This window comes from Perkinsus marinus, assembly GCF_000006405.1.
Source record: "Perkinsus marinus ATCC 50983 genomic scaffold scf_1104296937140, whole genome shotgun sequence".
Classification (NCBI taxonomy): Eukaryota; Perkinsozoa; order Perkinsida; family Perkinsidae; genus Perkinsus; species Perkinsus marinus.
In genome coordinates this window covers 276,926-289,292 of record NW_003213889.1, presented here as the reverse complement: position 1 = coordinate 289,292, position 12,367 = coordinate 276,926, and the positions used below count along the sequence as shown (strand labels likewise).

The following is a 12,367-nucleotide window of genomic DNA, read 5'->3' as shown; positions in this document are numbered from 1 at the left end:
CGCTGAACTATTCCAAGTTATGTCATTTACCGTACCGGTACTCCTGACTGACCTGATTAACGATCAGATACACCGCAGCACAACAATTGTGTTCGATCTGAGAACCGCTAATGATAGAACCGTGATCGCCGTCATGATAACAAGAAGCCTGGCAGTACGTATGTACGAGGCGTGATCGATATTCACGTGAGTACGTAGCTTTTTTCCTAAGAAGCCCAATCCGATGAATAAGGTTGTGGTTCATTGAGTTACTAGTCTTCGCCGCTCTCCAATGGACGTTGAGTTCTCGGGACTAGTACATCTGTTTTACGAGTCGTATCGTCAGAATATTCAGTTCTAAATGCGCGTCATACTCGCTGTTGCTGCTCTCATTGCGTTCGTCATGCAAGGATGTGAGAGGTGTCCTGAACCCTGTCCGTACTGCCTGGGCGTCTGCGTCACAGACGGTAAACACGGCTGCAATTGCATTCTATGATATGTCACCCCTACAAATCTTTCATGACCTTGCGAAGGTGTGTAATGATTTGCTCATGGTTGTAATAAACCAAGCTGTGATAAGATCAAGCAGTGATTCAGCCGCGTTCGTCTCATGAAAAGGCTTACTATTACCTGTCGCTCATCATATTGTCCAGGAGCCTCAAGGTATTGAGGAATTCCTGGATAGTATATTTTGAATATTTGTACACCCGTCCCGTCCAGCGTCGTTCTCTTGTGGAGTATCAGCATTTGGTCTGCTTTGTCAGACATTCTGGAAAGGCTTTTTTCTTGTCAAACACGAAGCAACCTTGCGTTTCACGAGAGTGAATCATCAACATTTTTCTAGCAAGGCTGTAGGATGCAGAGGTAAGTCATGATATTTATGAATATATTGCCAGGCAACAGTCGTTGTTGATTTATATCGCTGATTCGTCCACTATGCTCAGCTCCATCTTCATCAGGCGAGACCTGCTGTCAGCAAGTTGCTGACAGCAACGTAAGAAAAAATCTTATACTAAATTCTTGAGTTGGATTTGGTGGTTGAGTGTTTGGGTCATCCAGTCATCGATTACACCTGATCGGTACACGCTCGAGAATAGTCATTGGCCACTTGTTGACCATGCCGTTGGTCGTCATCAATATGGGAGGTGGAATGATGTAACATGGGCTAGCTTACTCTCGGTGTTGACGGCTCGCTAGATGCCGTAGGGTCTTGCTTTGTCATGAGAGGGCATGTCACATCACATCGTGTTCGGGTTGTGTAAGTTTGAGAACTCAACTTGAAAGGCAGCGTTAAGTCTTATTTAATCGATAGACGTTGGAATTCGAATACACGATTTGGAGAGCTTGATTCACTTAGATATATTCTGAATCAGCGTCTGGAGGCTCATAACATCCCTTCAGCTAAGAAGCACCGAGTCTTGATGTGATACGCGCCATGTTCGAGACGTAGTAGTGTTCCGATACGACAACCCGGTATTGATAGCTATTGATAGCGCGTGATCGCCGTCGTGTGTAGTGAAGGCGTGGGCCATTCCCTTCGTTGTGTGTTCATCTTCTTCCGGACTTTCTATCAGGAAGGATGCCCACGATCGGCTTGGATGTCTCATAATGTGCAATGGTTGCTCTTAGCGCTTCCACATAGTTGTGGCAAGGATATACTCCCCAACACAAGACAATCGCCACATTGGAAGATGCTCACAGGGTGGATCCATATAAATGCGATGTTCACATGTCAGAATCGACATTCATCCTTGGGGAGTCAGGAATCTCGAGTGGAAGTGCGGCCTTCGACTGGGTCACTGGCGTATCGACTCCATTGTTCCTCTCTTCCGCTTTCTCCCGTGCGATTTTGGCCTTCACTGACTGCCAGTCAACCTGAGATCCGCAGGCATGAGAGCTCTCTTAGATGAGACACTGGGGACTCTTGACTACGGGAACTTCTGCTGCGTATCTTTTAAACTTTTCATTATTTTCCGAGTGTTTCATCGCCTCCAAATGCCTCATGCGGTAGGCTAAGACAGTATCGACATGAGTACGGTGCTGAACGGCGAGGTCCAGAGCGGCCTCCCAACGGTGCAGCCAGATGTTGCTGAAATACGTAGGGGTGTTTGAGCTGATATCATTGATTTATACAATTTGATCGCCCTGTATATCTTCCGATTAGCGACCAACAACTGTATAGCTTCGTTAGCACGTCTCGACAGAAGCATCATCTCCGCTTGCTTGACTATCGGATCTGGCTGGTTCTTAGCGTGTCTCAGCATGGACATCTGAGAATCGAGCTTGGTCCCTGTATGGAGGTATTCTACCCAATACAGCCGTCGAAATGTCTCATTGCACTTACAAGGTTCATACCTTGCAAACATCAGATATCGCAGCCAGAGCAGTTTCGAGAGTGCCTCCAGCATCATTGACCTTCATCACCATCGCAGCCAGCGTGGCCCACAGTTCTTTCACTTTAACATATCTATACCACACTACGAACAACAAAGACCAGGCCGACAGCGTCTACCGGCACAATTTGACAGCCTTATCCCACTGGCCCTTCGCTCTTAGCTTGTACAGTAGAGACGGATAAGGAGACACTGCAGTCATCGATCGACCACCGTAAGGGCTCCTCAGCAGAACACGAGTGCCTATAGTGTGAATCGTCCTTGGCAAGAGTACTGTGCATACCAATAAAGCTTTCCACAGTAGTGTCTCCTATACCCCAGAAGCCGGCAGAATTTCCTTCTGTTGCGGAAGACTGCCGAGGAATCTCAACAGTCTCTATCGTGAGATTGAGTAGTTGTGGATCAGCTGAAGTAGGGTTGATCACCATTAGGAAGACTACAACTCCTACTGAATATGCACTGGGGGTAGTTCCACGTGATAATGTGATGGTCGACGATGCCCACAAGCATATCGGTGCTGTCATTCCACCGGAAACTGGACACCTGTCAAGCGAAGGTAGCCTCGGTAGCACAAGCATAGTTGCAGACCATGGCCTTCAGCTTAGGCATCTTATCCTGTCCAGATGTCTTCATCGATATGTACTGTGGATAGCCAGCAGTGAGCCATAGATCCTGATGGAGGAGTCTTGCGGTTGACCTACGGGCTCCCACTTGGCAAGTACCCCATTTTTGTCCAGAAAGGCGAGCTTTCTGTCGGCTACGTCCCCTATCTGTGAGAGGCCAACTTGTGTTACTTCAACTGATCACCATATCAGAATTTCTGTCTGAGAAAGCCCTCGATTTCACCATTGTGAGATAGCGTCATGGGGCCCTTCCCAGAGGACCCTCCACCAGACGATACAAGGTCATACACGCAGAGGCTACATGGGTTCGATGGGTCGACATACCTGTACGAACCAGTGCAACCATAATAGATAGACCGTTAGCCTACACGAGCGTATCCTTCGAAATCGTTACAGTGAGGTGAGTGAGGAAGTCCAACCTCTGCTGGCTGGAGGGCCGAAGGTAGGACACTGACAAAAGCCGTCCATGGGTTGTTTGCTACGACGACAGGGGTGCTCACATCTACTCCTCCTATCGTAAGCGTAGATGCCAATGCCCTTAGCATCAACCAGACAGAAGATCTCGCTACACTGGACAATGAGGGAGGTCGGATCTACACTTGGAAACTCGGCGTGCCATGATCGATCAATTCCGCCACCGTTGAGATCTTCTACAATTGGATTGGTCAACCAGGAAACCGAATCGGCCTCTTCGCCAGTCATTCGACGACTGTACCTGACCATAGGACGACTTGCGCTATTCACGAGCTGGGAAGTGATACTACACAAAACACTGAGAAGAAGTGGTCACGATGAGATGACCGTAGCCTATATGGAGGTCGGTAACTCGATCAGTGAAGTCCATGGTCTCCTCTGACGAGATAACTGCGAGATCTGAGAGTCTCGAAGCCTTCACCTGTCGTCTCTACGGTGTAGTCCTTAATAACAACGGTATGTGCATCAATGAGTACGACCTCCACATTGAGCCACGAGCAAGTACGGCCGATCACACTGATAGACAAACCGCAGTTCTCATACCGGCTGGCCAACTCTTGCTAAGGACTCAACTCCGCGACTAGGACGGATCCGTCTCCCATACCCATGATCAACTGAGTACCATCCGGACTCCAGCAGAGGGCGAACGGAGAGCAAGCACCGGGACTCGTATTGCCGCATTGTTGATACAGGGCATGATCGAGACCAGAGAGGTTAGTGTCTGTTAGAAAAATCGAGTAATAGTAGAGAAAAGCAGAGCCAGGACCAGTGTGTGAAAAATATGCACATGGTCAACTACAAGTGTTGTTGATGACAACAGGGGGAATCCTCGTTGGTTTTTGCATATTTTTACCGAATTCGTATGTGAATTTATATGGGGAACTCCTAAGCTCAGGCGAGGAAACACTCCCGTTGCACTGCCCATAACTCACGTGAATGCCCCCATCCAGTAGCATCACATAACTTGATCATATCGGATACTCCAACGGCCAGGAGTTTGCCACTGGGGGTCCACTGAACCGCTGTAGCAGCATGCTCCAGTAGATCACTGCGATACAGTAGCTGTCCTGTTGCCTGCCATATACGGTATCTGCCGTACCCGTCTCGACAACCACAGTGAAGCCGACGGGCTACCGGCAGTCCTCACTGCCCGATACTATGAGCTTTGTGACGGGACTCCAGTCCAAACAGAGCACCTAGGATGATTTGATGGTGTGGTATGGGCAAGAGGAGGATTACTTCACCACAAGGAGTGCCTTCCGACCCGTTATCGACGGCTTTCCACTGGATGAGACCACGACCAGCCACGAGAGTCTTCAAATGCATCGATGGCCCACATGTAAACCTTCGAAATCCTCTTGTTGTGATCTCATGAATGTCATCCATCTACTCACGCTATAGTCTCGCTATCTGGGGACCAAGCGGCACTAACTACCGCTGTTGACACCTGTGCTAGCTGTGAACGGATCATACCGGTGCGAGACCAGACCTGGACTCGACGAATGGAATGTCCGATATCACAGGATAGGAAGGACCTTCACAGTTCCATCCTCACCACAGGAACAGAGTAATTGGCCCTCATGGTCCCAACGGAGGTAAGTCACGGATCCCCTAAGACCAACATCTCGCAATGTTGTGTTCGAGTAGCAGCAGCAGCTCACGCATGCTTCTGTTGAGCTCTTCTCTCCTCTTTCCCTGATGTACTGTTGATGAACCGAATGCTACCGTCAGAGCATCCCAACACCATCGTCTCGTCACCTTATACGATGGTCATATCAAAATGACCACAGGGATGCTACCTCGATAAGCAGCCATTGTGGTGATATGAGAGTCTACTGTGCAGAGCTCGCCGAGTAGAGTGCCCTGAGGGGATTGTCGATGATAATACAGTTGACGGAAGGTGACCAAGTACATCCTTCTGGTGCCAACGGAGGACCCTTTGATCATCTCCTGCAGATATGATCTCTGCCACACCCCCCGTATGGGAGCTAGCTGCCTTTAGAGCTACTCCGGTACACATGCCTCGATGACCCTCGCCATCAGTGCTCGTAAGATTGCGAACAGCAAAACGCATAGTGGAAGGAATAGGTGTGACTGACTTGCAGGAAGTTGGATCGTTACTGTTTTTGGTATACGCTGAGCTCATCTGAGATTGTGCGCGATGCTCGACTCATACTAGGACTGAACTGATTGACCAACAAAAGACTATTGAGGACGGAAAACGGTATGTTCATACCGTTGCAATTATGCGTTGGCAAATACTCAGATTACGCGAGGGGAACACGGTACTTGTGCTCGAAATTGAGAGGCGCTGTGGTAAGTTTCTCCCAGGGAGAATCTTTGTCGACATGAGAGTAACCATCAACGCAAAGGCCTCCCGTGTTACCCTCAGAGCAGTTTAGAAAGCCCCCAGAAAATTGACTTTTGTCTAGCAGGTTGAGCTCCTACACTTCACGTTCACCATCACAACTATAACCGACTGTACTGGCTTCCACACACTACCCGTAGTTGGGCACAATACCACGCCAAGCAGGAACTCTTATCAGGGCTATCCAATGCAAATCATTATTAAACACATTGTATCATGGGATGTATAACTCGTGCACACTCTCCCTACTAAAGGGAATCCGCTTCCACCGTTGCCAAGTTTCATTGATAACCACCGCCCCCAGCGAGACGCCAAGTTCAACAACAGCAGCAACACCAGCGTGATAGACCAGTGTCAACGATTAATTCCATCGCCAAATGCCATACGATACGATCTTCAACTGTAAAACAACAACACTAAATATCCCTTATATTACTAGGCATGCATGATAGAAAAGTTCTTATGAAATTAGCGAGTAAAATTACCCATACGAAACTACACGATAATTGTGGTATGGGATCAATCTAAATCACATAATGCAGCTTCCCATGATGTCCACCATCGATATCTGACTAGTAAAGTAAGAGTGTGGAGTCCCTCAACAAACAGCCCACCTACAGTTGCTATCAGCCGCTGCAGGCGATGCAGGTTTCCTCGTCCTCTTGAACCTAGACAGCAATACCCCACTCTACCCCAACCATAGCCAGAGACCACCAAGCGGCTCTAGATTGAGAATATATGTGAAAAGCATACTTGGCGTCATATGTTCGCTATATTGTGCCAAGGGCCGATAATGTATACTCAGTATTGCCCCAACCAAATTCACTGTCTACTATCACTACTCATGTCCTTAAAATCTCAGTCTAGGAGAAAAGCATTGGCGGACGACTCTTCCTAGTGGAAACTAAAATATTCACGTTTGACATGGTAGATAATACGAGCCATGAGTAAAGCGTTTATCAGCTCCAACTGGTGCCCTCACTCCGTGCTACATATTGAGGTTTCAAAGGTGACGACCTGGGCTTCAAGGGTGACTCCACTGTAACCTTCTTAGCATCCAAAGTGAACTGTATGGCATCAGCTGCAGCCTTGGTACGTAGATAGTACCTTGAGACCATACGTGACCAACTTCCCTGTGGAGCTGATACACGTACTGTCCAGTTTTTAATCCCAGTTTCCAGCCATAGAAGTGCATGGAGGAGAGCTTGGCATTAGTACAGTTGGTCATATGTATATTCAGTGACTGAGATTGGTCAATATACCTACAAAATGACATCATTGAGCTCGTTCAATCACATGCCAGCCTACGGTCCTCGCCCAGCGGCCATGTCCAAGATTTTCTTCTGTTTGATCTCCCACACCGTCCTATAGAGTGCCTAAAGAACAAGAACAACGAATCCGCTTGAGAAGACCATGACCATGCACAACTATAACTTTTCCAGGTCAAGTTGAAGTATAATTTTTTACCCATTTAGTTGATGTTTTACCTTTTTCGTTAACATTTTACCCAAGGCTTCAATAAAATACCAACAAAACTGACGTTATACCCGGTTTAGCTGAAAATTTAGGAGTTTCATTTAGCCAAGGACTTGCGCAGGATAAACCATCAACCAAATGGGTAAAAAATTAAACTTGTCGGTAAAAAATTAATTTGACCTGGAAATGCTGTAGTAGTCTCGTCTACCTGTATCTCCATAGGAATTTCCTCTACACCTTGGACCGATCCCTTCTTCCTGATGATCTTATCCTTGATCTCGTCGTTCCACAAGCCCAGCTCCATAAGGTCATCCACTAGGTGACGGTTCACTTGCACAAACTCACCAGCGAGCACCTAAGTTACAGAGTGATATCGCTAATAAATCGGTCAATAACTCCTACACGGCGAACGTATATGTTCTGGGTATAGGGCTCGAAAGCCTCGTTGTTTCCAAGTATTTGCGCAGTACCTGTACATTGCAGCCATCTGACGGTGAATACAATGGTGGAACTCACTAGCAGTAGGCATGGGCGCAATCAACAATGAGTTACGCATGCCGTTCTTCTTGACCTCCTCTTTCAACGAGGCCCAGTCCCACCTACCCGAATCGGGTGTTACATCTACAACAGAATGCGCAACTACGACTGACCACAATAACGCCCATTGTTGTTACCCCACATATCGAACTGGAGGATGCCCTCACTCGCTGGGCTACCTTGGAAGGTTTCATAAGGTCTACCACAAAGAATACAATACACGCGGCAATCGACACGTAACAACTCACCCATCCCTCTTCGCGAGTTCCATACTAGCTTCACACGCGGCATGATAAATAGTCTCAAAAATATCATTGTTCAACTTCAATGCCTCCGGAGATTCATATGGGAAACGCATGAGCAGGAATGCATCAGCGAGGCCCTAACCAGTTAACAACAGTGAATGAAGCGAGCCAGTATGCAATATACCTGAACGCCGATACCGATGGGCCTATGACGCATGTTGCTCTTCCTGGCCTCTGGCACAGGGTAGTAGTTCCGGTCAATCACCTACCACAATAGTCACCGCTCGCAAAGGGGATTGGCCTCACCTTGTTGAGATTTTTGGTCACCACCTTTGCAACTCGATGAAGACGGCCAAAATCATAAGTGCCTGCTACAACATATCAAACTAGTCCTAGTGCGATCGATGAACTACGGGTCTTTTTATCAACGAACATGTTCAGGGCGATTGAGGCCAGATTGCACACAGCCACTTCATCAGGGCTGGTGTACCTGACAGAGCTCTATAACGAAAACCACAATTCAATTGCTGCACTACTCGATGATCTCACAGCACAAGTTGGAACATCTGATGGTCCCGAGGTTTTTCTGGTTGCTTTTACGATTGGCCGAATCCTTGTACCTGCAACGAAGTGAACAGTGCTAGAATACATGTCTGGTTTCCTCTGCTGAGCTCAGGAGTTTCCAAAGCTAGACGAGTTTGGAAAGAAGTGTACAGAAACCAATGAAAATTTCCCGAAATTCCCTCAGAGTTCTCATTTTTTCACCAACACATGTAGTTGACCATGTGCATATTTTCCTACACCTGCAGCAGGCTCAAAAAATTGCAAATATTTATCCCATCGGAGAACCAACTTACAGCATGTACGGAATGCCGGTCTCTTGCTGAGATTCGAGGATCTTGAACCACAGTGACTGAGCCTTCACCGTTTTCCGACCAATACCATCCTTCTCGTACTTCTCATACAATGCCTCGAACTCATCACCGTATCTGCCGATCGAGATACCAACGACCACAGACCTGCAATGCTCCACGTACGTATCCTGCAAGCCAGGAGCTTCATTCGGGCAGAACAATGTCCAGTCACCGTTAGCCATAACACGCTTCATAAAGAGATCAGGAATCTGAGGACCTCATTAGCCTTCAACTAACAAGGTAGGCAAAAGCATACCCATAGTGCATAGAAAAGGTCGCGAGCACGATGCTCCTCCTTGCCATGGTTTTTCTTCAAATCAAGGAACTCGAACACGTCAGCATGCCATGGTTCCAAGTACACTGCAAAGGACCCCTTCCTCTTGCCTCCACCTGCAAGAACACCATCACCTCTCATCAACCGAGCGTATCCTCTCACCTTGATCCACATATCTCGCGGTATCGTTGAAGACACGAAGCATCGGGACTATACCATTCGAGAACCCATTCGTTCCTCGGATGTAACTCTCTGTAGCTCTAATACCCGTGATAGCAACTCCAATGCCCCCAGCAGTCTTCGATATCATCGCACCTAGTTCACATATACCTCTTCCTGTGAATCCACGATCCTCAGCTTACACTGTTTCAAAGTGTCATAAATACCCTCGATCGAGTCCTCCTTGATCGAAAGTAAAAAGCAGCTGGACATCTGCGGGTGAGGGGTACCCGAGTTGAACAATGTAGGAGTCGCGTGAGTGAATACTCTCGTTGACATCAAAGCATATCTAATGCCAGCAACAAGGCGAACCCTCTAGAGCAGTAAACCAGCAACCCTTTTACGTCTCTATTGCCGCGTCCACATCATCACCATGTATGCCCACTGCCACCCTCATGATCATATGCTGTGGTCGCTCAATACAAGTCTTATCAGAAGGTCGTTTCAACAGATACGATCGTTCCAAGGTCTTGAAGCCGAAATAGTCATAGTCGAAATCACGATCATAGTCAATCGCCTATCACCAATATCATTCCACACAATCGCGTTAAAACCTTGTTACCTTATCGAGCTTATCAGCGTTCATCAGGACTAAGTTATAAACCTCTTCGCTGACCAAAGGACTAGAGCGTCCACGACTATCTGTGATGTTGTACAACTCAGTAACCTGATTATCATCAGCTACAACCAACTATAATACCACTCCACCCACCGTTTCTGAGAAGCTCTCGTGAGTGTTCTTATGCAGATTGCTCACAGCGATCCTGGCAGCCAACGTGGAGAAGTCCGGATGCACTTGCGACATGTAAGCACACGTTTCAGCCGCTAACGAGTCCAGCTCCTGAAACAAATCAATATCGATGACCTCTGACGTGGGCAAGAGCCCAGCATCCCACCGTAGTAGTGACACCCGGGTAGATTCCTTCAGCAACCTTCTGAGTGATCTGCGTCACATCCACATAGTCCTCATTGAGGCCTCTAGTCAACGGACGAATCCTCTACCAAAAACGCGAATCGTCACAACAGAGATTCCACACCAGGACACACCTTGGTGATCTTATCGAATTGCACATCGGCCTTCTGCCCATTACGTTTGATTACGTACATAACCATCTTCGGGTGAGTTTTCAAACCAACAACAGAGCAAACACATCCCTATTAAACAGCCCCTCTCAACCCAACATATGCTGATCCAACGCATTAAATAGTTCCCCGATAGGATGATACACTCGCGCTCACTCACCTTCCTACAGCATCAGTACGACAACAAGCTCGAACGTGACACTCTTCACCCCATTGAAGAATGGATAAAAACAACTTCACTAATTCTTCGAGGAGCTAACCATACACTCTCCAACACATGGCCAGAGGCAGATCGTCCAATGACAGACCTAAACCCTCCTCGTCAACTCCAGGACAAGTCATACCGACTACTTCTCGTGAATTTACATACTACTCAAACCAAATTAGGATATAAACCACAGTATTGCATTCCAGAAAAAGTACAATTACAAAGGATACACACATCGGAAACCGTTCAACCGTAGAGGGTAGGCACTGGAACAAGTTCCAGGGCTAGACTGTGGTCACGACTGGGAGGAGGAAAGCTGCACTCAAGCTATATAATATACTCTCGACGATCTACTTCTTAGTAGTGTGGAAGTGGTCACTGTAATACCTACATAGAAAGCAGTCGATGGAAATTGACCAGCGGGGAAGACCTTACAAGTCAGCAATGTAGCTCTGTCGGTCAAGGATGGCGAAGTTTTTCTCCTGCTCCTTGAGAAATTCAGGCTCCTGCGATTTTCGGGTCGCCTCATCAAGCGCCGCGAAACGGTTGAAATCCGACTTAGTCTAAAGAAGATATGCACAAAACAGAGTGGAAAATTTGTAGCTTACGATTCGCTCAAAGTACTGTTTGAAATTAGGGTCATTAAAACGGGAGGCTGCCCCCATGCATCTAGTGAACATAGTCTTCACTGTGGGCGATAGCGCATCCAACTTAGCCGGCAACATTGACATTATTGATGATGAAATCGGAAGAAAACAATGTAATTTTCTAGCAGCAGTTATACATCGTTGGCGGCGCTGTATTAAGCGCGCGCCCGAGCGATCGATTTCACGATAGGATAGACCATGTTTATTAGACATCAAGTAGCAGACGGCTATCCAATAATTGCCGTGAAAGACACCCCTTTCATTCTGGATGGACCCTGGCTGACCCGCGAGTCGCCACTGGCGACCCTCGAAATGTTAGAGCTCATGCAGAAAGTGAGGACCGTGATGGAAGATAGAGGGCATCGAATAAAGCATCATCGCGATATTCTAGTTGTTAAAACTGTAATGCAACGACAGTGCAAAATTCACTCAGCCGTACTCATCGTTGGTGATTCGGATCATGTCACCTACCCATCATCATCATTGTATTAATAACAAGTCAACATATGTAGCGCTGAAGTACATCTCACGTTAGGAGAGTGGACTACAAATACTAAGTAACAGTAACGTTATGAGCTCATTATGGGCATAATGCACCAGTGCTCCTTCTCCTTCTACTCCTCATTGCGCTTCCTCTTGGGGCTCCAATTAGAGAACGGTCTACAGCAGCAAGATTCATCGTTACATTCTTGGGTCGTCTTCAGGCACCGTATGCCGATCTCCTTGAAAACCTTACGGGGACCTTCAGGGAAGTCAACCATACTGAAACCCAGCTCGCCGACTTCCCCTAGATACACGCTAGGGCCTGCTGTACCTACCTATCGTGATGCACACTATCAGTGATTCGAGCCCCTCACCATCATCCCTATCATAACCAACCAGAAAGTCAAAGCGGTTGGCTGGACTGCCGTAGACACTTTCAGTGTC

General features: G+C 47.4%; 5 protein-coding genes across 5 annotated transcripts in view; all 5 read right to left on the bottom strand.

The window, feature by feature from the left end:
* Positions 1 to 1,704: 1,704 nt before the first annotated feature.
* Pmar_PMAR023362 (conserved hypothetical protein) lies at positions 1,705 to 2,800 on the bottom strand (the record flags this gene model as incomplete). Its single annotated transcript, XM_002783196.1, has 6 exons — positions 1,705 to 1,854; positions 1,912 to 2,068; positions 2,113 to 2,249; positions 2,335 to 2,446; positions 2,492 to 2,615; positions 2,656 to 2,800. The coding sequence occupies 6 exons, from the start codon at positions 2,798 to 2,800 to the stop codon at positions 1,705 to 1,707; spliced, it is 825 nt and encodes a 274-aa protein (XP_002783242.1).
* A 118-nt stretch (positions 2,801 to 2,918) lies between these two features.
* Positions 2,919 to 5,543, bottom strand: Pmar_PMAR023361 (WD repeat domain containing protein; the record flags this gene model as incomplete). The annotated part of the gene is made up of 16 exons (XM_002783195.1): positions 2,919 to 3,044; positions 3,074 to 3,171; positions 3,219 to 3,319; positions 3,364 to 3,445; positions 3,496 to 3,710; positions 3,760 to 3,847; positions 3,891 to 3,985; positions 4,043 to 4,190; positions 4,402 to 4,559; positions 4,604 to 4,665; positions 4,709 to 4,814; positions 4,864 to 4,958; positions 5,005 to 5,080; positions 5,131 to 5,227; positions 5,269 to 5,332; positions 5,382 to 5,543. The coding sequence occupies 16 exons, from the start codon at positions 5,541 to 5,543 to the stop codon at positions 2,919 to 2,921; spliced, it is 1,773 nt and encodes a 590-aa protein (XP_002783241.1).
* Positions 5,544 to 6,308: 765 nt separating this feature from the next.
* On the bottom strand, positions 6,309 to 10,615 carry Pmar_PMAR023360 (ribonucleoside-diphosphate reductase, large subunit, putative; the record flags this gene model as incomplete). The annotated part of the gene is made up of 24 exons (XM_002783194.1): positions 6,309 to 6,405; positions 6,456 to 6,505; positions 6,830 to 6,944; positions 6,992 to 7,099; positions 7,146 to 7,213; positions 7,522 to 7,668; positions 7,716 to 7,783; positions 7,830 to 7,934; positions 7,988 to 8,049; positions 8,099 to 8,232; positions 8,280 to 8,360; positions 8,402 to 8,463; positions 8,509 to 8,585; positions 8,632 to 8,715; positions 8,953 to 9,084; positions 9,133 to 9,218; positions 9,266 to 9,399; positions 9,446 to 9,598; positions 9,646 to 9,791; positions 9,847 to 10,019; positions 10,065 to 10,169; positions 10,215 to 10,343; positions 10,399 to 10,500; positions 10,550 to 10,615. 23 exons carry the CDS (start codon positions 10,613 to 10,615, stop codon positions 6,464 to 6,466), a joined length of 2,379 nt encoding a protein of 792 aa, XP_002783240.1. The 3' UTR covers positions 6,309 to 6,405; positions 6,456 to 6,463.
* Positions 10,616 to 11,143: 528 nt separating this feature from the next.
* Positions 11,144 to 11,524, bottom strand: Pmar_PMAR023359 (hypothetical protein; the record flags this gene model as incomplete). The annotated part of the gene is made up of 3 exons (XM_002783193.1): positions 11,144 to 11,180; positions 11,229 to 11,356; positions 11,402 to 11,524. The coding sequence occupies 3 exons, from the start codon at positions 11,522 to 11,524 to the stop codon at positions 11,144 to 11,146; spliced, it is 288 nt and encodes a 95-aa protein (XP_002783239.1).
* Positions 11,525 to 11,869: 345 nt separating this feature from the next.
* Positions 11,870 to 12,367, bottom strand: part of Pmar_PMAR023358 (hypothetical protein) — a gene marked incomplete at both ends in the record, with an annotated part of 6,078 nt that continues 5,580 nt past the window's right edge. The window contains 3 exons of the mRNA XM_002783192.1: positions 11,870 to 11,907; positions 12,126 to 12,254; positions 12,298 to 12,344. Coding sequence (XP_002783238.1) covers positions 11,870 to 11,907; positions 12,126 to 12,254; positions 12,298 to 12,344 — 214 coding nt within the window. The remainder of the gene's footprint in view (positions 11,908 to 12,125; positions 12,255 to 12,297; positions 12,345 to 12,367) is intronic.